Raw genomic sequence first — 24,670 nt, forward strand, 5'->3', positions numbered from 1 at the left:
ATATAACAAAATGGGGCAAGTCGAGATGTGGAAGGCATTACTGTATTTTCTAGATACCTATGGTAGGTCTAAGTCACTACTATTAAACTAAATCTTCTTGATCCAACCCACTTCCAGTTGATCAATGATGGACAGAAACAACTACACCCAGAGAAGGAACACTGGGAAGTGAATGTAAATTGTTAGCACTACTGTCTATCTACCCAGGTTACTTACACCTTCGGAATCTAATACTTAATGTGCAACAAGAAAATGGTATTTACACACATATATTGTATCTAGGTTTTATTGTAACACATGTAAAATGTATGGGATTGCCTGTCATCGGGGGGAGGGAATGCAGGAAAGGGGGGGATAATTTGGAAAAATGAATACAAGGGATAATATTATAAAAAAAATTACTCATGCATATATACTGTGAAAAAAAATTCTAAAAAAAAAAAAAACTAAACTAAATCTTCTTATTGATAATTAGATGTTTCCATGAAGAAACAGTAAAAGTAAAGCCAGAGTTTAGGAAATTTTGACTATAAATATTATCCTTGGTTGGAGATACACCTTTCATTATTTCAGATTCATATTACTACTATAAGTCACAAAGTAAAAAATGAGCTAAGAAATGGAGACCAAATAATATTGGTCAAATCATTTTGAGATAACATAATAGCATTTAGTCTTTAATATGATTTAGTTTACTATTATTTCCTTCATTTAGATTCCCAGTTAAAATTCTAGAACTCTAGAAGAATTGAGATTTAATTCAAACTCTTAATTCAGTAGAACTCTAATTAATTACATTTAATTATAGCACTCAAATAAATGGTATATTTACTATGGTGATATTGGAGATTGTTGTTTGGAATTTGACAAGTTTTGCGAGAACTCATTTTTGATCTAATATATTAAATGACCTTGAATTTTTCTTTTTTTTTATTATATATTTTTATAATATTATCCCTTGTATTCATTTTTCCAAATTATCCCCCCCTTCCTCTACTCCCTCCCCCCGATGACAGGCAGTCCCATACATTTTACATGTGTTACAATATAACCTAGATACAATACATGTGTGTAAATACCATTTTCTTTTTGCACCATAAGCATTAGATTCCGAAGGTACATGTAACCTGGGCAGACAGATATTAGTGCTAACAATTTACATTCACTTCCCATTGTTTCTTCTCTGTCCATCATTGATCAACTGGAAGTGAGTTGGCTCTTCTTTATGTTGAAGATTTCCACTTCCATCAGAATACATCCTCATACAATATTGTTGTTGAAGTATACAGTGATCTTCTGGTTCTGCTCATTTCACTCAGCATCAGTTGATTTAAGTCTCTCCAAGCCTCTCTGTATTCCTCCTGCTGGTCATTTCTTACAGAGCAATAATATTCCATAACCTTCATATACCATAATTTACCCATCCATTCTCCAACTGATGGACATCCATTCATCTTCCAGTTTCTAGCTACAACAAAAAGAGCTGCCACAAACATTTTGGCACATACAGGTCTCTTTCCGCTCTTTAGTATTTCTTTGGGATATAAGCCCAGTAGTAGCACTGCTGGGTCAAAGGGTATGCACAGTTTGATAACTTTTTGGGCATAGTTCCAAATTGCTCTCCAGAATGGTTGGATTCTTTCACAACTCCACCAACAATGTATCAATGTCCCAGTTTTCCCACATCCCCTCCAACATTCATCATTATTTGTTCCTGTCATCTTAGCCAATCTGACAGGTGTGTAATGGTATCTCAGAGTTGTCTTAATTTGCATCTCTCTGATCAGTAGTGATTTGGAACACTCTTTCATATGGGTGAAAATAGTTCTTGAAGCAGAAAGAGACATATATGTGCAAAAATGTTTGTGGCAGCTCTTTTTGTTGTAGCTAGAAACTGGAAGATGAATGGATGTCCATCAATTGGAGAATGGTTGGGTAAATTATGGTATATGAAGGTTATGGAATATTATTGCTCTGTAAGAAATGACCAGCAGGAGGAATACAGAGAGGCTTGGAGAGACTTAAATCAACTGATGCTGAGTGAAATGAGCAGAACCAGAAGATCACTATACACTTCAACAACAATACTGTATGAGGATGTATTCTGATGGAAGTGGAAATCTTCAACATAAAGAAGAGCCAACTCACTTCCAGTTGATCAATGATGGACAGAGGTAGCTACACCCAGAGAAGAAACAATGGGAAGTGAATGTAAATTGTTAGCACTAATATCTGTCTGCCCAGGTTACATGTACCTTCGGAATCTAATGCTTATGGTGCAACAAGAAAATGGTATTTACACACATGTATTGTACCTAGACTATATGTAACACATGTAAAATGTATGGGATTGCCTGTCATCGGGGGGAGGGAGTAGAGGGAGGGGGGGATAATTTGGAAAAATGAATACAAGGGATAATATTATAAAAAATATATAATAAAAATTATTTTTAAAAAATAATTCTTGAATTTTTCTTTAGAGAAACTAAAATTAGTAAGAATCATGAAAACTTGTTAGAAAATAAAGTTCTAACTAGAAAATAAAGTTCTGAAACTCCTACTTTGTAGTAACAAGCACAAGATTATTTTTCATCTTTAAGGAAAAAAGGTAGTTTCCTGTTCTATCAGAAAGTATGGATTTCCTCTACCTTAGGAAAATACTACTAAATAGGGACGAATTTATAACAATAAATAACAATAGGGACAAATAGGATTATTGCTGTTAACTAAAAACTATATTCATAATTGGCATTTTATAAAGTGCTTTACAATTTGCATAGGTCTTTACATGTATTATATACAATTTGATCCTCAAAACAACTCTGTGAGTTTGACATTATTATTAACCTCATTTTTTAGGTGAAGAAACTGATAAAGTTCAAATGCCTTGCCTACAGTCACATAGATAAGAAAATGGCTGATGTGGGATTTTGAACTGAGGTCCTTCTAACTCCAAACCCAACACCACTACCATGCAAACCTAATGCCTCATTCCTAAGTTAGATTAGCTCAAACAAAGTGTTATTCATACACTACTAGTAAACTCAATGAAATACAACAAAATACTTATAAACTTTTCAATTGGCTAGTTCTACTGTATTACAATGATATATTCCCTGAAAACACATTATTTCAAAATAACTTACAACTTTTTTTCATTTCTCATGTAAGTTTTTTTTTAAGTATCCATGATCATAATTGTTCTTTTATATTTTGTAGTTACCTAGATCACTTTGGGAACCTGCAAAATCCGCTTTTGATAGTTCAACCACCACCTAAAATTAGAAAATCCGTGATCAATAATAATTATAAAACAAACTAAGCAAAACTTTACTACACCAAGTTGCTTTGACTAAATTTAACAGTGACAAAAATACAGAGAGAAAAACTAAAATTATTGAGACTCCATATAACATTCTTAACTTGAGTTAACATATGCAAAATACTTTTCAAATCTAAAAATGTTATATAAACACCAGCTATGAATATTATTACTTATTCTTCTTTTTTATTGTCTTCACTCTCTACATTTGTTCCCTCTATAAGCTCATTCACTTCTTTGGCTTGAAATATCACTTCTATGCAGATGATCCTTAATTCCAACTTTAGGATATTTCCAAATCAAGATGCCAAGAAAACCTCAAGTTCAAAATCAATCAACTTCCTTCTAGTCTATAAGCCATATTTTTCTATTTCTGTTACTGATCTCATAATATTCATAATCACCAAGGGCCAAAACTTCAGAATTCAAAGATAGAAACTATATTGGTATATTTTATCACTGACTCACATGACTTTTGATCACCTAGTCTGATCCTTACAATTTCAAGACACAATGCTTTAAAGTAACAAAATGAAATAGTAATAAAGTAACAAAACAAAACAGTAGTCATAGGAGAATAAACAGCAGTAGCAGCAGGAGAAAGAAAAGAAGGAAAAAGAGTAAACAATATTTTCCAAGGAAATGTCTATAATTTTGCACAAAATGTCCTGTTTAAGAGAGAAGACCTAACATGACCAATTTATGTTTTTAAGTTGTGGGCTTCTTTAAAAAATTTAGAGAGATAAAAACAGAAACAGAGAGGAGGTAACTGCTCATTTTAATGATGTGAAATATTTCTTCATTATTTTCGTTTGAAGGCAAATATTAATTTCTTTACTTACCCATATATTAAGAATTCCATTTTCATCCAATGAAGCAATGTGGAATGACAAACCAGATATTTCTAAATGAAATATAAAAGGAACATGAACACCAATTATTTAGAAATAGAAATGTATTTACTATATTTATTTGGAATTGCAATTCACAAACCTTCTTGATTAGAGAAAGGTGAGAGCACAAAGTTTTGTTTTTTATAGACAGATGTTGAAACAGGTTCTATTGATTGAACAGGACTTCTGTGGTTTACTGGAGTAAGAACACCATCTATGGTTTAAAAACAAAACAATCATTACTTTTTTGAACTTTCACATTTGCACTCACATTATAATATAGAAATGGAAAATAATTTGTTTCTAAAATGTGGAAACAAGGTCAAATTTTACATCATAAAAACCTTATAAGGATTATATTTGATGCTTTGGAATTACTTTCCTCCTTTCCTAGTCTTGATATTTATAGTTTTAACCAACTCAATTTTATACTGCCTGCCATTAGTACCCCTCCCATCCTTGTCATATTAAATCATATATAATCTCCAATCTTGAATTATCCCCATCAACCACAACAACTCTCCTGTAAACTGTCCTGATATAAATCCTACAATCAAGTTTATCATAGCCATTGCAAATACAGTTTATCTAATTTTCATTGCACTATGAGAATCTTTTTATTCTTCTCTAATTATCTGTGTCTATATGCAACGGCTTTTCCAAATGCTTTCTTTTCTGACTATTCCTAACTTTGGTCTACTTCCTTAATTGACAACTCTGATGACAATTCTTTTCTGGATTCTTAAATTTCTTGTCCTCTACACATTGTAGTTGACAATATGGACCACATTCTTCTTTTGGAAACTGTCTTTTCTCTGAGTACTCTTGATACTATTTATTCTCTTCTGACTTCTCTATTTGTTCATTCTGTCTCTTTTGCTGGATCATCATCCAGGTTCCACTCAAGTGTGAGTATATCACAACACACTATCTTGGGTTAACTCTTCACTTTTTTGTCAGAAATCTTGTCAACTCCCACCAGTTCAATTATTCTCTCTAAGCAGATTATTCCCAGGTCTATTCATACAACCTTAGTCTCTCAATTTCAGAGTCACTTCTCCAGTGGTCAATTAAACACTTTCAAGTGAAAGTCCCACAGGCACCTCAAATTAAACATACTCTGAACCCATTATTTTACCCTCAAAATCCACACATATTCTTAACTTCCAAATTTTCCTCTAATAGCTCAACTCCTTTTTTAAAAAACTTTTTAACATTCTTTTAGAATTGCTTTCCAGATTCTCTCCCTCCCTCTCATCCTTGCACCATCCATTGAAAAGACAAGCAAAATGATATCAGTTATACAGTTATACATGTGAAATCATGCAAAACATTTCCATATTAGCCATACTGTAAAAAGAGAGAGAGAAAAATATATACTTGAATTTGCAATCAGACTCCATCGTTCTCTCTCTGGAGGTGGATTGTATTTTTTCATCATGTAACTCCAGTCCTCTTACTGAACTCCTGCAATAGAGGCCCAATTGCTTTACCAGATCAAGTTTCTCACTATTCCAATCGATTCTCCACACAACTGCAAATAATGATATTCTTAAAGGATGGATCTGAATATGTCGTCCTGCTGTTCTAAAAACTTGAGGGGTTACCTGTTGCCTCTAGGATAAAATATAAACTCCTTTCTTTGTAATTTAAAGCCTTTCACAAGTGGCTCCAGTTAACGTTTTTTTTCTCATTACATATTAATCCCACTTAAGAACCCGGTCAAACATGGTTATTTAGTTTTCCTCATACATGACAATTATGCCTATTTTGAGAGTTTTTCACAGGTTGTTCTCTATCCCAGAAATGCATTCTCTCTTCAACTCTACTTCTTTAAATATCCAGTGTTCCACATGTATTGTACCTAGACTATATTGTAACACATGTAAAATGTATGGTATTGCCTGTCGTCGGGGGGAGGGAATAGAGGGAGGGGGGGTAATTTGGAAAAATGAATACAAGGGATAATATTATAAAATATATATATATAATAATAAAAAAAAATTAGTGGGAAGTTTGAATAAACTAGATAATTCCCTCAAAAAAAAAAAAATATCCAGTGTTCCTCTGACCTTAGGTCAAGCACCCTTCCCTACATGGGGGCTTTTCTCCAGAAATTACTTTTTTTTTTAAATGGGGCATTTATTTATATACACAGAAGAGGTTTTCCCAATAAAATGTAAGTTACTTTTGGCCAGACACTATTTATTTTTGTCTTTGAAACCTCAGCATCTACCAGCGTGAATATAGCATTAATATAGCATGTTAAGGTTTGTAAAACATGTTATCTAAATTGATTTTCACAACCCTATGAAGTTGCTTGGAGACTGAGATTGAGACCGGTTACTTGAGCTGCTCAGGGTTTCAAAGATAATGAAAATCTAAAGCAGGATTTTTAACTCTGATTTCCTTGGCTCCAAGTCCACCAACTCTAGCCACTGGCTCACTTAGCTGTAAGTGAATGCTTGTTTAATATTAATTTCATTTTAGCAAAACATTATTTCATTTAATTCCACTGGATTAATGATTTCCAACATTTTCCCTCTACCAGCCTAATTTTACCATTATATTCACTAATGTTGTTTAAAATCATGTTGACCAAATAAATTTAATACTTAATCTTTGTAAGCTTTTGAGGGACATGAAGATTTTAGTAAAGTATCAAGCACAAGGGCATTTGAGACAATTTTTTTTATTTTATTTGAGAAACATTTATTAAATGCCTACTACAGGCAAGATACTCTGATAGAGCCTGAAAAAACAAAAATATATGTGACACAGAAATGAGGTTGTCAGGAAGCTTCCAAGGCAGCTTGCATTTTAAATATTTTAAAGAGCTGTTGTGGTGAATGTCCACAGAGCTAAAACATAGGATTGCCATGCAAGCCAATTTGTATTATATAGTATAAATTTGTAGTGGGTCTAGTCTACAATGTTCTATCATTTCTTCCAATAGCTTTTAGCTGCTCAAAAACTGAATCAAAAAGAATAAAAGGTCAAGGAGACAAGAATTCAAATATGGAAAACAAAACAATACTGAAATGGTTGGTCATTAAGTTAAAGCAGAGTAGAAAAGAAAGGGAAGCCAAAATAACATTGAGTAAATGGAACAATATGGAAAAATAAAGTAATTTTAAAGGTCATAATGAGGGCAAAAAACAGGCGTAGGAATAAGGATCTGCAAGAGGTAGTACAGGAGATTGTGATATGAAAGAATTTCAGAGTTGATTATCCTGGATTTACAGACGTTTCAGTGCAGTCAAAAGTTAATCATCCTAGCTGGCACCTGAAGCAGAATGGAATTACTGGCTACAGGAAATGAGTTCAGGGAACTCAACTACTCTCCCTTTAGAAAGATGATGAATAACTGAGCATACTGACAGAGAGAGGGTGAAGGAGATATCAAGTGTTCTAGACAAAAATGTAAACAAATCAATATATTTGAATAGTATAAACACAGTGTAATCATAGAACTTATACTTTTAAGATTTTTTAAAAATTAGGTTGACATACAAATTTATCAAACTATAGCAAGACTTTTGGGACATACAGTATGAACTAGAGATTTACTATAATATAATCTATTCTAGTTGTGAATTTGTAGTAAATCAGCTCTCTCTTAAAACTTCAGTGAAATAGATTCATTAGAAAATGGATTAATTGATCTAATTAATTAATCAGAAATACTAAAAGTATTTAGTTTAACCTATAGCATAGTTCTATAAATATAGAAGTATATATACTATACTATATAAACTATATAGTAGTATAAATCCAGTGTGCAGTGATATAGTAAGCTTCTATCATGTAACCACCAAATTTATCAGGCATCTGAATATCTAATGGTTATCTAAACATAAACGTTTTTTAAAAATCTCACCTATTACTATACTCCCAGTGAAGTAAAGAACTGTGATTTTGTACTGTATTTAAATTATTACACGTTTCAAGAGATTATGTTTTTACAAAGAATCACACTTTAAACATAATCAAGATTCATTTTATAATTTAATTACCAGTATTGGCTTGGCTGTTACAACAGCAGTTGCAAATAAACAATATTACTACAACATTAACACTCAGTCTATAATCCTGAATTATTAATGATGTTGATAATCAAGCAACAAGGAAACAGAGACATATTAATTTCATGCTCCATTAGAAACAGAGAGAGGAATAACCACTAAAATTCAGGAAAGAAAAATTGGCAAAAATAATTTAAAATGGATAACTTTTGTCTTCAAATGAAAGCAACTAATAATAATTTATGACAATTAACTAATTATCACAATAAGCAGAAACAAATAAAATGCATTATTCACTTACAGACATCAATTTCACTACATAAAGACTATAAGAAACATTTTTCGCCTGGAGAAAGAAAATAGAAATTTTAGAAGCATGAGGAGTCGTCACTTTACAATGTATTTTTGAGTCCAATTTCTTTCCCATAAAGTTGAAACCAAAGGAAGAAATCCTTCACTGACTGATCTTTTGGGAAAGAAGTATGAAATGTTCTCAAAATCATGCTTACTTATATAAAAGATTTCCTTTATCAGTCAATAGTCAGTCAAAGTGGTGCAGTGCATATAGTGCCAAGTCTGGTGTCTGGCAGAGTCCTCTTCCTGAGTTCAAATTCAGCCTCAGATACTTACCACTACATCACCCTGGACAAGTTACTTAACCCTGTTTGCCTTAGTTTCTCATCTGTAAAATGAGCTGGAGAAGGAAACATCAAACCATTCCAACATCTTTGCCAAGGAAACCCAAAGAGCTTACAAAGAGTTGGAAACAAATGAATAATAAATATTTATTAGGTATCACATCCAGCACTAGCTTAAATGCTAGGCATACAGAAAGAATCAAAAGATATTCCTAGCCCCAAGGAGTTCACAATTTAGTGAAGGATATAATAAGCAAACAAATATGTATAAACAAGCTACACATACATAAAGGAAAAATAAGAAATAATTTCCAAAGGAAAGGGATGAATTCCAGCGCTTCCAGGTCAAAAAGAAAATATTACAAACAGCTAGAAAGAAGCAATTCAAATACTGTGGAGACAGAGTCAAGACATAAGAATTAGCAGCTTCTACATTAAAAGATCAGAGGACTTGGAATATGTTATTACAGACCAGCAAAGGAGCTAGAAATACAATCAAGGATCACCTACTGAGCAAAACTTCATGAGAGAAAATGTACATGGATGAAATAGAGGACTTTCAAGCATTCCCAAGCATTCCTGATGAAAAGTTCAAATAAAGAAGCATGAGAAGCATAAAAATGTAAACAGGAAAGAGAAATCTTAAGGGATTTGATAAGTTTAAACTATTTGCATTTCTACTTGGGAAGATTATGCTTGAAACTCCTAACAACTGTTAAGACAGAAGGAGTATACATAGAGGACATAGGTATGAGTTGAATATGAATAAGAGGAGATAGTATCTAAAAAAAATAAAATTAAGGGTCAAGAAAGAGTAATGCATTGGGAAAAAGAGGAAAAAGGTATAATTAAGTAAATTATCTCACATAAAAAAGGTAAAAAAAAAACAGAATTAAGAGGGGTTAAGGAAAGGCTTCCTATGGAAAACAAAAATTTAGTTGGGACTTAAAGAAAGCAGTAGGTGAAAAGGAAGGAACACATTTCAGGCATGGAGAACAGTCAGAGAAAATGACTAGAGCCAAGGAATGAAAAGTCTTGTTCATGGAATAGCCAGGATGCTTGTCACTGATCAAAGAACATGTGTTGGCATGTAAGATTTGTTAAAACTTTCTATTGCCTCCAGGAACAAATAGAAAATGCCTAGTTAGCATTCAAACTAACTATATTAGAAAGCCACCAGAGTTTCTGAGTAAGATTTCTATGACATGATCAGATCTGTGTTTTAGGAAAATCTAACTGAAAACTGAGTGGAGGATCAAATAAAATATTTGTAAAAGTACTTTAGCACAGTGCCTAGCACATAGTATGTGTTACAGATGTGTGTTGCTCTCCCTTCTCCTTATTTTTTATATATTCACTATGTATAGAGACAATATTTAAGACTAATAAATTTATGCACAGCAATTAATCTTGCCTGTAAGCTTAAAATTTTTTGAGGAAGAAGAATAACATTATAAAATATTTTACTTTATATTATGAAACATTTTAACACATGTACACAGTTTAATAATTTTTTAATAAATATTTCAATATATTGTAACATTTGATATGTTAATTATATTGTAATCATATATTAATAGTAAATTTCTAATCCTATTGTCTAATATGTTAATGTTTAATATTAATATTGCAAATAATAACCATATAATAAAAGGAAAGAAAAATTATCCAGTTGAGACTGTCATTAGGCCACTAAAGTTAAGAAATTTTTTATTTAAGAAAATTTTATTGATTATAAAGATGGCACAGAGTAAAAGGAGATTGGACATCTCAATCATGGTATCCCCTACAGTTTTTTCCATTATCTCATCTATCCCTAGTTATCTATCCTATCAACTCCCATTTTATATGTTGCTTGTGATTTGTTAAAAAACAAAACAAAACAAAACCTGTCCCATCTATTTAAAACAAAAGTGACCTATTATAGTGATCACCCCAGGGAGTGTCTACATTTTTTGTCATAACAGAATGTGATTGTACCAAACATTACTAAGATGAATGGTTCACTTCAAGCCTGGAAATAAATGTCAAAGATTTTAATTGCAATTCTATTTGTGATCAGTCTTTTTATCTATTAATAATTCAAAATAATTTTGATAAGTATAATTAGCTAGATCTTTTGTTAACATAAAAAATAACTTTCTTTAATGTAGTTACTCATACAATATTGAATTACCTTTTTTAGACATTATAATCCCCAGTTAGACACCATAACATCACTTTATCAAGGGGAAAGATGACAAAACTTGAAGTTGATCATCTTTAATTTATTTATACAATATCAAAATAACTTTTCATTAATCTTTTAGTTTTTTTAGCCAACAAATTTTGTTTTTTAAAAAATTATTCAAATAAGTTACCCAGCAAGTGACTAAATAATTAGCTAATTATTGTTATTTTATTCACCAATTGATAAGTAGCCAAAAGATATGGATAGGCAGTTTTCAAATAAAGAAATCAAAGCTATCTTTAGCTACATGAAAAAAAAGTCTAACTGTTGACAAAAGAAAATACAAATTAAAGGAATTCTGAAGTATCACTTTATATCTATTACACTGGCTAATATGACAGAAAAGGAAACTACTAAAAGCTGGAGGAAGTATGGGAAAATTAGGATATTAATAAATTGTGAGGAGAACTCTGAACTCATCCAACCATTCTAAAGAACAGTTTGGAACAGTGTCCAAAGAGTTACAAAAGAGTTACAAAACTGTGCGTACTTTTTGATCCAGCAATACTTTTTAGTATGTCTGTCTCCCAAAGAAATTGTAAAAGGCAGAGAGGAAAGGGCAGGGGAGGATGTATCTATACAAAAAATATTTATAGCAGATCATTTTGTAGTGGCAGGAAAATGGAAATTGAGGGGATGTCCATCAATTGAAGAATGGCTGAACAAGTAGTATATAAATGTGATGAATATTATTGTACTATAAGAAATATTGAGCAGACTGATTTCAGAAAAACTTGGACTTATATGAACTTAAGGAAAATGAATTGAGCAGAACCAAAATAACATTGTACACAGTAACAGTAATACTGTACAAAGATTAACTGTGAATGATTTAGCTATTTTCTGCAATATAATTCAAAGACAATTCCAAAGGACTCATAATGAAAAATGTTACCCACTTCCAAAGAAAGATCTGAATAGAGGCTGAATGTAAATTCAAGCATACTATTTCTCTTTTTCTTCTCTGTGTGTGTGTGGGAGGGGAGGGGTTCTTTGGGTCTGTGTCTTCATTCACAACATGACTAATATGATAATATGTTTTCCATTATTGTACACATATAACCTATACAAAATTGCCTACTATCTCAGGAAAGGGGGAGACAAAAGAGTGTAAAAGAAAATTTTGAACTTAAAATATATTTTTAATGAATGTTTAAAAAATTATCTTTGCATTTAACTGGGGGAAATATAAAATATTATTTTTTAAAAAACAATTAATTCTTAATATTTTTCAAACTCCAGGAAAAAAACTGTCTACATTCATTGTCTTTACTTCCTCATTTTTAAGACATATTTTGTAAGCAGATTTGACTGAACACTGGTAATAGGTTAAATTAAAAAGAGATATATTATATATAATATCTATATATGTACACACACATCCCATAGTAATAGTATAATAACATATTATGATAAAATATGCTATTTGTATTGTGTATATACATATATGTGCATTTATCTGTATGTGTGTGTGTATGTATGTGTATATAATTTCTTGAAAAGAAAATAGATACTACTAACCAGTAGAAAATGTCGCTGTCCTAAATGTCCAAATGCAATCTCTTAATTTCACATAGTGATGCATCCTGGAGTCCTCTCGTAGATCCCATAAAACTACTGAGCCATGGATTGTTCCAGCAAATAATAAAATTGCTTTAAAAGGGCTAAAACAGCAGCACATGACCTTTAAAGAAAGCCAAGAAAAACTCCATTAATTGAACTATTCTAAGACCACAATTACAAAGCAAAAATAATTCCTTGTTTTTGTTAAGCTGTAGAAACTTCTGCATTAGTCTCTTCCTACTCAACTGATTTACTTCATTTCCCTTTTCCCATTCCCACTATTTTATTTATATTAACTATATGTATTATAAAATATATTTTCAATCCTTGACAATTAATTACTAAAGAAATTATTCTTTACATCCTTAGGCAGGAGCTCAAAAGTAGAAAGGAAAGAAGAAACAAAATAATTTTTAAATTTCCCTTTTCTCAGTCCAGATCTATAAACAGTAAGCCTTTCAAAACCTGATGATTCCCCACTTTTCTAGTCTTCTTACACCCTCATACTCTGCAAACTAGTGATGCTATCCTTCTTACTATTCTATGGCAATAAAAATTATAGTCAGTTTAAAAATATTCTTCTAAAGCTCAAAGCTTAAACCTTTCAAATAATCTTCCTTGACCTGAGGAACTCCTTTCAGACAATTACTTCTAGTAATAATAAAAGAAGGTTTTCCTGAATCAAATCTCTGGGTAGGCGGAACCATCATTTTAGTTCACTAATAAGCTGATGAAGCAAACATCCAATGGGACATTGAAAACAATTTTTTATATCTTAGGGCCTATCAAAAAATAGAAACTTTTTCTTTTCTCTCCCTTTCTAAAAAGTTCTCTGATGCTTTTTATTCCCAAATGTTTTTTCCTTTCTGCTCTCCTTTCCTATCAAGTCAATGAATTACAAAGCCCATCCTTTTAACCAATAATACAATAGTTCCCATACTAAAATGATCAACTTTGACTATACCTTTGATTCACAGATTAAAACTTTCTGAGGGCTGGAAGGCTGCCAAATATCCCATACACAGAGAATGTATCTTTTATCCAGTACATCAGAGAATGGCTTTTCAGGTAACTCATGAACAGAAACTAAAGTCTGTCTCTGAATTTGAGAAATATGTAAAGAAGACACTTTTCGATCTAGAGAAAAAATGAAGAAAAATTTTATTCAAGTAAAAAGCAAGTTGATAAAATCCCAATTTAATCAAAGCTAATTTAATAACAAAACCCAAACACTGAAAAGTTCAATATTTATGATGCAATTGAGAATATTTAAGAATGGCTAAATAAACTACTATTTTTTCCACTATGTTCAATCCAAATCAATTTGATAAACATCTATTAAGCCATTTACTATACTCATGGTAATATGGTAGTGACTGGGGATAAAAAAAAGAGCAAACTAAAACAATACTTATGCATAAGGTGCTTATTATATTAGTTCAGGAAATAAAAATTTTGATTAAGTGACAACACTAACAGAATTTTCATTTCAGTGAAATATTTGTTCAAAATAGTTATATTAACCAAGTTTCTGACTTCCCAAATATACACAGATTAAGTAATTTTGGAGGTACTGTGTTTTCACAGAATCTTAAAGTGTATCAGAACTGGAAGAGATCTTAGGCAACATAAAAGATCATGTGGAACAGTCAGATGTGAAATCTAATCTTATGTGAGCTCTGAATTATCTCTCTAGTAATGGTAATTCATTTCACAAACTTGGTCTCAGTTTCCTAATTTGAAAAATGAGAGGACTATTTCAGATAATTCCATCATCTAATAGTCCTTTGGAGTTAAGGCTTTCTTATAGCATTTCTTCTATTTATGAGTATCAATTCTGTATAATAATAAAAATAATATTATTTGTATTTATATTTTACATCATGTCTAAAGTACTTTAAAATATTTTATCTAATCTAATTAATAGAGTACCTTACTTATCTGAATATCATATTTATAAATAAGTTTTACTTATTTTGTAGTGGTAATCTAGCACACTGCTAGCAGCTGTGGTAAGTCTAGGATTCACAAATGTATATAGAAGGCTATAGAAAACCATGGCTCAAGCACTTTCAATGGAATCTAGAATTTAATGCCATGCTGGTGCCCAATTCTATCTCCCAAAAAACATTCCTAATTAAGAGAATCATAACACCTCAAGTGATATAAAAGAACTTAAAGAGATAATGCTAGAATGTCTGCATTCATTGTTCCATGTAACTTTCCTAAAAGATAGCCATTGAGTGCTTGAAAATGATTGGCTTTCATTCTCCAATTGATAAATGGTCAAAGGATATGAACAGACAATTTTCAGATGATGAAATTGAAACTATATCCACTCACATGAAAGAGTGTTCCAAATCACTATTGATCAGAGAAATGCAAATTAAGACAACTCTGAGATACCACTACACACCTGTCAGATTGGCTAAGATGACAGGAACAAATAACGATGAATGTTGGAGGGGATGTGGGAAAACTGGGACACTGATGCATTGTTGGAATTGTGAAAGAATCCAACCATTCTGGAGAGCAATCTGGAATTATGCCCAAAAGTTATCAAACTGTGCATACCCTTTGATCCAGCAGTGCTGCTATTGGGCTTATATCCCAAGGAAATACTAAAGAGCGTAAAGGGACCTGTATGTGCCAAAATGTTTGTGGCGGCCTTTTTTATAGTGGCCAGAAACTGGAAGATGAATGGATGTCCATCAATTGGAGAATGGTTGGGTAAATTATGGTATATGAAGGTTATGGAATATTATTGTTCTATAAGAAATGACCAGCAGGAGGAATACAGAGAGGCTTGGAGAGACTTACATTAACTGATGCTGAGTGAAATGAGCAGAACTAGGAGATCATTATACACTTCAACAATGATACTATATGAGGATGTATGCTGATGGAAGTGGATTTCTTCAACATAGAGAAGATCTAATCCAATTCCAATTGATCAATGGTGGATAGAATCAGCTACACTCAGAGAAGGAACACTAGGAAATGAGTGCAAACTGTGAGCATTTTTTGTTTTTCCTCCCAGGTTATTTTTACCTTCCGAATCCAATTCTTCCTTTGCAACAACAATATAACAACAAAATTTGGTTCTGTACATATATATTGTACCTATTATATACTATAACATATTTAATATGTATGGGAATGCCTGCCATCTAGGAGAGGGGGTGGAGGGAAGGAGGGGAAAATTTGGAACAGAAGGGAATACAAGGGATAATGTTGTAAAAAATTACCTATGCATATGTACTTTCAAGAATGTTATAATTATAAAATTAATTTAAAAATTAATTTTAATATAAAAAAGGAAAAAAGAAAATAATTGGCTTTGAGTGAATTGTTAATTAAGTTCTGGGACAATTGTGATTGTTAAGAAAAATCTTCCTCGTACTGAGCAAAAATCTACCTTTCATCAATTGTTATTAGTTCTGCCTTTTGGTAAGTTGAGTATCTCTCTCCACATAACAACCTTTCAAATACTTGAAGCCAGCTATCAAATGTCCTCTTCTGGTACACTTAAGTCGGTTCTCCAGTGTCAATGTCTGGAGTTCCTAAACTGTTCATCACTAATTGATTATATCAATTAAGATTTTTATATGAAGAACATACAATAAATTCTTACTTTATTTAGGTTTGTTTTTTTTTGCTAAAGTCTTACTTTGTAGGAATGGTAGGTTAGTGTTCATCTGGGCACAGCTTTCACTAATATTAAGGGTATTTTCTTGAGACCTGAGATTCCAATTAGGTTCAGTTGCAGCACGATCTTCCTCAAGTAATACAGCAATCACCTGTCCAACACACACACACACAAAAATGCTTTAAATATGGAATTTTCACATTATGTTGATTTTTCCTTGAAAAAATTTTTTACTTTTTTTGGTGAAAATCATATTTCAACAATTAAATCAATCCAATAGTTTAAAAAGTTAGTTTTCTACTTTTTCTGGAGAGTAGCTGAAGTTGATTTCAAATGACTACAATATTATAACAATTTCTATGGACTAATTAAATTGTTTTGTTACAGAATTTCCTGTACAAAGCATTTGCTTTGTATCACTCTAAAGTACTTGACTTGTACTGTCATATATTATTACAGTGATCAGTCTACCTAACTTATCTTCTTATTTTATTGTTAGCGCCATAAGGGTAGGAATCATCTTACACTGATTGAATACTGTCCTCAATGCTTAGTACAGAACTCTACATGTAACACATAATAAGTATTTGTTGAATTTTATTGAATTGCTAAAAATAACATTTCTAGATTGAAAAAGCTAGAGAAGAAACGTGATCCTGTGTGCTCTGAATAGGAAGGTGAAAAGAAATGTATCTTGTACCCTCTGTAATTCATATATAATATGAAAAGTGCTATACTTTCTCATAAATATTTTAGAGGTACTTAATCACATACACAGATGTCATTTAAAGAGAAAAGTTGAGATATAGTAATAAGATATTAATGAGTGGCCATTCTACATAGAACATGTGTCTCCATGATCATATGAGATCACTGAGAAATGCCTATTCTCCCTTTAGATCTCCCAGAATACAAATTGTACCCCTCTAGAGCATTTATCAGCACTATCATTTTAGAATGTCATCTTCTCCTTCTAAACTATAAGCTTCTGTGAACAGAAGCTTATAGAATCTGTGAACAGATTTATTAAATCTTTTAGCTAAAGAACATACAACAAAGTCCTCCTTTGAAGAAATAATAAGTGAGACTATGAACATCAAGTAATTAGATACGACATCTTAATTTGTGTATTAACCCTTCCCTAAAATGGTGGTCAAAACAGTAAATAATTTATCAGCTCTCAGTATCCTAGACAACTCTCTAAGACCATAAGTTGCAGAATAGTTACTGGTCTACACTGCTAGAGGAGCATTTCCTCACTGAGTGTTCATTCAGTCATGTCTAATTCTTTGTGACTCCATAGACCAAAGCAATCCAGGCCCTTCTTTCCTTTAGTATGTCCCATAATCTATCAAAGTTCATGTTCAATGCTTCCATGACACCATCTATCCATTCTTTCCTCTGCTGCCCCTCCTCCTTTTGCCTTCAATTTTTCCCAACATAAGGATCTTTACCATTGAGTTTATTCTTCTCGTTATGTAGCCAAAGTATTTACGTATCAAGTATTAAGCTTCAGTATCAGTCCTTCTAATGAGTACTCTGAATTGATTTCATTAATTATTGATTGATTAGATTTCCTTGCTGCCCAAGAAATTCTGGAGAAGTCCAGTATCACAATTCAAAAGCATGGATTCTGTGGAATCCAGTTTTCTTTATTAATCCAACTCTCACAACTATACATTATTACTGGCAAAACCAGAGCTTTGACTATTCTGGATGTTTTTTAGCAAAGTGATGTCTCTGCTTTTTAGCATGCTATTCATATTTCCCACAATCTTCCTTCCAATGAAGTGCCTTTTAATTTCACGGCTGCTGTCACCATCTGCAGTAATCTTTGAGCCCAAGAATATAAAATCTGACACTACTTCCTTTTCTTCTTCCTCTGTTTGCCAAGAAATGATGCGACCAGTTATTGCGGTCGTATCACTAACTAAACTAAAACTAAACTAAAAATTTAAAAATTAATTTTTTACATATTAAATTTCAAGTCAGCTTTTTTTTTAAGGCAATGGGATTAAATAACTTCCCAGGGACACATAGCTAGTAAGTGTTAAGTGTCTGGGGCCAAATTTGAACTCAGGTCCTTCTGTCCAGTCAATTTTACACTCTTCTTTCACCCCCATCTGATCTACCATCACAATGATACCTGCACCACTAAGACTGTTGATATTTCACATGAAAATCTTAATTCCAATTTCTGATTCATCAAGTATGGCATTTTTCATGATATGTTCTGCATATAAGTTAAATAAATAAGATGACACTTATATGACTTTTTTCACATTCATTTAAAAAAATTGAGCTTCAAATTATTTCCCTTCCTCTCTTTTATATCCCACTCCCTGAAATGGTAAGCAATTTGATATAGGTTATGCATGTACAATCATGCAAAATATTTTTTGCATATTAGTCATGTTGTGGAAGAAAACACAAAACAGAAGAAAAAATAACCACAAGAAAAATTAAGTAAAAAGTAGTATGTTTCAATCTGCATTCAGACTCTGCATGTAAGTTAAATAAACAAGGTGACAATTATACAGCTTTATTATATGCCTTTCCCAATCTTAAACTGATCGGCTGTTTTACATTTGGTTCTCACTTTTGTTTTTTGACTCATATATAGGTTCATCAAGAGACAAGTAAAATGGTCTTTAAAAACTTGTTACATTTTCTTATGATCCACACAGTCAAAGACTTTAGTGTAGTCAAGGAAACAGATGTAGATTTTTTTTTTTCTGGAACTCTCTTGCTTTCTTTATAATCCCTCAAATGCTGGCAACTTTATCTCTAGTTCTGCCTCTTCAAAAATCAGCTTACACTTCTGATAATTTACATATTGCTGAAGCCCAGCTTATAGAATCTTAAAAATAATCTTACAGGCATGTGAAGTAAGTGCAATTGTTTGGTAATTTGAACATTCCTTAACATTTCCCTTCTCTAAAACTGGGGTATATTAACTGATCTTTTCTAATTCAGTGGCCACTGTTGTGCTTTCCAAATTTGCTAGCATATTGATTATAGCACTTTAAAAGCATGATCTTTTAAAATTTTAAATAGCAAGCCCACTTGACTTCATTCTCCAGGATGTCTGGCTCTGGATCAGTAACCACACAATTATGGTATCTTTTTAATACAGTTCTCCTGTATATTCTTCTTTTTTAGATAATATTTTATTTTTCCCAATTACAAGTAAAGATTTTTTTTTACATTCATTTTTTAAAAATTTGAGTTCCAAATTCTTTTCCTCCCTCTTCTTTATACCCCATTCCCTGCAATTTCATATAGGTTATACGTGTACAATCATCTAAAATATCTTTTCATATTAGTCATGTTGTGGAAGAAGACACAAACCAAAAGAAAAAAGCAACCATAAGAAAAATTAAGAAAATCAAAAATAGTATGCTTCAATCTGCATTCAGACTCCATTAGTTCTTTCTTTAGATGTAGATAGGATTTTTCATCATGAGACAGTTGGAATTTACCACCTCTTTTTAATATCTTCTCCTTTTGTTAGGTCTCTAACTTTTATTGTCTTTTATTGTGCCCATTTTTGCATGAAACATTTCCTTGATTTATCTATTTTTAAGAGATCTTCTGACTTTCCCACTTATTATTTCCTTCTTTTACTTTTCCTTGGTCATTTAAGAAAACCTTCTTACCTATCCTTCTGTTCCCTGGAATTCTGCATTCAGTTGAGTATGCCTTTCCCTTTCTTCTTTCCCTTTCCTTGTATGATGATCAATTGTGATGTACTTTTCTCTTCTCAACAATGTGGTGATTCAAGGCAATTACAATAGATTTGGGGTGGAAATGTCATCAATATGCAGAGAGAGAACTATGGAGACTGAATGTGGATCAAAGTATAGTATTTTCACCTTTTGTTTTTTGTTCTCATGCTTTTTTCCTTTTTGGTCTGATTTTTGTTGTTTTGTTGTACAACATGATAAATATGGAAATATGTTTAAAAGAGTTGCACACATCTAACCAATATCAAATCTTGGGGAGGGGGCAAAGTGAAGGAGAAGAAAAAATCTTTCAAAAATGAATGCTGGGAACAGCTAGATGGCGCAGGTAATCAGAAAGACCTGAGTTCAAATCTGGCCTCAAACACAATACTTCCTAGCTGTGAGGGAGGAAGGAAGGAAGGAAGGAAGGAAAGAAGGAAGGAAGGAAGGAAGGAAGGAAGGAAGGAAGGAAGGAAGGAAGGAAGGAAGGAAGGAAGGAAGGAAGGAAGGAAGGAAGGAAGGAAGGAAGGAAGGAAGGAAGGAAGGAAGGAAGGAAGGAAGGAAGGAAGGAAGGAAATTAAGAGAAAGAAAGAAATGAAAGAAAGAAATGAAAGGAAGGAAGGAAGGAAGAAAAGGAAGGAAGGAAGGAAGAAAAGGAAGGAAAGAAGGAAAGAAGAAAAGGAAGAGAAATGATGAGGCGGATGATTTCAGAAAAGTGTGAAAAGACTTACATGAATTGATGTTGAGTGAAGTGAGCAGAACATTGTACACAGTAAGAGCAAGACTATGAGATAATCAACTAATACTTGGGATGGAAAATGCCATCTGCATTCAGAAAGAGAATTATGGACACTGAACATGGATTGGAGTATAGTATTTTCGACATTTTTTGGTTGTTTACTTTTCTCTTGTTTTTTTTTCTCTTTTTGATATCATTTTTCTTGCACAACATGACTATGAAAATATGTTTTAAAGGACTAAAGATGTTTAACATATAGCAGATTGCTTGTTGTCTTGGGGAAGGGGCATATGAGAGAAAAGTTTGGAACACAAAATTTTACAGGGGTGACAAAATAGCTATTTTATAGGAGAGGAGTAGGGAAGGAGGGAGAGAAAGAGGGAAGGAGACTGTTTACTATGACCAGCAAGTTACCTCAGTCCTGCTTCATTTTGCATTTCAATTTGCTTGTTCTTCCAATCATCTTTTGATTTCCTACATTAGCATTCCCAACCCTATAAACATGACATTTTTGCAGGGATAGCTCTAGAAGCTATTATAGGTCTTCATAGACCTGATCAACTTTGGCATCTTCCATATGGTTGGAGCAAAGATATTATTGTTAATGCTAAACAGTTTGCCTTGTATTCAAAGACATAGCATTCCTCACCACGTGGTGCCCTCTAAAAATTATACTACGGGTAGAAAGAGCTAAAATGAATAGGTAGAGTGGGACCAGATTATGAAGGCCTTGAAAGTTGAGCAGAGGACTGAGGTGGCAGATAGTAGGACCCTACTATAAATTTTTATTCTAGGAAGTATCATAACAAAAACTTTCTGCTTTATTGCTGCACCATAAGAACCTAAGAATTTTTGGTTACACCAGGACCTGTTTAGCTTTTGGGGAAGGTCAGGTAAAGAAATAAACTGAGGCTTGGATGAACAGAAGAGGTTAGATGAGTTATTGTAGCATATGGAAAGATAAAGGTATAGTTGATGCAGTAAAAACAAAATAGATCATGTTGGAAATAAAGTATTTCTTATTTTTGCTTCATTTCTATTTTTATTTACTCACAAATGGTGCACTATGCTATATGTGTATCTAACACTTTTGCCTATGTTAACTTCAGAACATACAAGACAAATAACCATAGATTACGTCTTTCCCATTTTACTATTTTGTAAATTAAATACAAAATATAGAGAATTATTTGAACAGCATCATATATATAGACACACATATACATACTTATATATATACTTAATATACATCATTCCAATTAATCAATTTTACTATGGCTTGTCTTGAGCAACACAGACAGCCCAGGTATTTAACCACTTCCCCATATGTTATAAATATAAGCATTTGTAGAATATTGACTATACCTGACAAGCAGCTCGGAGAAAATTAGCTAACCTTGGTGTATCAATCTTTGTTACATATGTACCATCAGACATATCTCTGCTGTTTTTAGTACCTGGAAAAAAAAAAAGATATTAGGTTACACAGCATATGATAATATAAAATGAAAAGAACAGAATCTGTAAATTCTCTAATGACATACTATGAATGTTTTCCTCAGTTTCTGCAAATGTATTTTTTAAATCAGAACTGTGATTTCATTGGTATAGGGAACTCCCAAGAGGAAAGTTCCTCATCAATGAGATCAGAAGTCCTACCTCTAAGATAACAATATATTTCTGTTGTATATTTGCTCAGGATCCTTAAATAAAGCCCAGATAGCTAAAGTGTGGGACTTGAAGAAAAGTCTTCATGACTTTGATACTAGTTATCTATTCACTATCCAACATTGCCTCTCCCTATGATCACCTTATGCTAATTCTTGCAAAAATGCCTTTAATTATATGAGTATCATCATCATCATCATCATCCCCGCCAAGGTCCTCTTCTATTATTCTATATAAATAAGATAACCCTAGTCAGCATGGCTGACTATTCATCTGACATCTGATGATATTTTCTAGCTAAATTCAAAGAAGTTCATGGCTAAATTCACTGGGAAAACTTGTTTGGCCACAGAAACTAGTCAAACCATATGCATACAGGGAAGTTGTACTATACACATCAATAAATGGAGTATGAACACATATATCACATTTCTGATCTTTGAAGTACTGAGTACTACAATAATTATTGTTATATAATGGCATTTATATAGCACTAAGTCTATTATCTTATTTGATCATCATACAAGACTTGTGTGAGCTAATGTATGATTTACCCAATGGTACAATAAAGAAATTAAGGCAAAGAAAAGTGAAGTGACTTGTTTGTTATCATACAGCTACTCAATGGAAAAATCAAGAATACCAGATCTCTTAGCTCAAATCAGATGCTATTTTTTAAAAATGTAAATGTAATTTTTATAAATTTTATTTTATTTTAAATGTTCTAAGGAAGCTTATTATTTAAAAGATGCCTAGTGTGATTCCTTTTATAAAATGAAGAGTCACTACTAATTTATCTAGTTTATAAATTCACTTGTTTGTACATTAGCTTTCAGAAAGTAAGGCTCATTTTTATAAAGGAGGATAGTAATAATTCCCTTCCTTCAGAAGGATATGTTGAGGAAGTAACAATGACTAAGCAATTTCAATTATAACTGCATAAGAATCAGTACTTCATGTAATGCCAGGAACTCTACAAGCCTTTAGTAGCTATCGATTCATCTTATTTTAAAATAAGACTGAAAATGAAGTAATTGACACAAAGGAATATAGATATACCGAGTTTATAACTAGGCTATGTTCCAAAAGCTCATTTTTAAGTTGGCTTGTGGAAGCCAATATAATAGAGAATGAAAGGTACTGAGCTATTTTAGTCCCATTTCCTTGACACATTAGCCATATGACCTTGGACAGGTCACAGCTTCTCAAAGCTTCAAAATCTCCATCTCTGCTATGGATATTATACCAGGTCTGATACTTTAAGTGAATATGTAATAATAAAATGAGATAACATATGGCCAAATTCTTTTAAAAGTCACATAAATTTAAGAGATCTTCAGTCATACAAATAAGAAATTAGTGATTTTTTTCATATTCTCCCCACTTCCTTGCCTTCTATATATAATATACTCTCTAAAATTTGCATTTTATTGAATTCCATTTTAAATGAATTAAAGGAGGTATCTAACTAAGCTTGGAATAACTACTCTCCCTCATTACTTCTTGAATCCCAAACCAGTTTTTAAATTCCAAGGTAAATATTACCTTTTTCCATGAAGCAGGTTCTGATTCTCCACTACCTCCCCCATCAGACCTTGTTAGGATTACTAAGTGAGAACACACATTTGCACTCTATTTTACAACTATCTTTTAATGTTGTATATTTCTATCATGTAATTACATATCTTACCCCCATTCCAACAGTCTCTTAAGCTCTGTGAGGGCAAGAATCATATCTGAGTGAAACGCTGCATCTTCTCCAGTAGCTAATGGATGCTCTAAACTTCAGGAAACTGTGATTCTATCATTGTGCATTTTCTTTCTATCAATGCATATCAAGGCCCTATGCTGCTTGTCAGCTGGTCTTTTGAAGCTATCGTAACCAAAAAAAACTGTTATCCTGCAACCAATTTGGAGATGAGTCTCTCCAGACTAAACTAAGCCAATTCTCAAACAAAGACATAATCTGTCATAGAACCCATGCTTGGATCCTCTTCAGCTCTATATAGTTGGCAATGCTTAACAATATAGTAGAAGCTTAGCAAATATCTGTGGCAGGGAAGGAGAGAACTTAAACTACATTTTCTCACAGAAACAATGTATAAATAACTTCCAGATAGCTCACAAAAATCTATGTAACATTTTTTCTCAAGATATTTTATTTTTCCAACTACATGGAAAGATAGTTTTCAACATACATTTTTGTAAGATTTTTGAG

General features: G+C 32.3%; 1 protein-coding gene across 3 annotated transcripts in view; it reads right to left on the bottom strand.

The window, feature by feature from the left end:
* Positions 1-24,670, bottom strand: part of DYNC2I1 (dynein 2 intermediate chain 1) — an 81,001-nt gene that overhangs the window by 15,673 nt on the left and 40,658 nt on the right. For all 3 annotated transcript variants that reach the window (XM_074267297.1, XM_074267295.1, XM_074267298.1), the window contains 7 exons: positions 22,150-22,241; positions 16,342-16,471; positions 13,636-13,808; positions 12,630-12,792; positions 4,316-4,429; positions 4,165-4,226; positions 3,224-3,275 (listed from right to left, as the gene is read on the bottom strand). In XM_074267297.1, coding sequence (XP_074123398.1) covers positions 3,224-3,275; positions 4,165-4,226; positions 4,316-4,429; positions 12,630-12,792; positions 13,636-13,808; positions 16,342-16,471; positions 22,150-22,241 — 786 coding nt within the window. The remainder of the gene's footprint in view (positions 1-3,223; positions 3,276-4,164; positions 4,227-4,315; positions 4,430-12,629; positions 12,793-13,635; positions 13,809-16,341; positions 16,472-22,149; positions 22,242-24,670) is intronic.

Source organism: Sminthopsis crassicaudata, chromosome 5 (assembly GCF_048593235.1).
Source record: "Sminthopsis crassicaudata isolate SCR6 chromosome 5, ASM4859323v1, whole genome shotgun sequence".
NCBI lineage: Eukaryota > Metazoa > Chordata > Mammalia > Dasyuromorphia > Dasyuridae > Sminthopsis > Sminthopsis crassicaudata.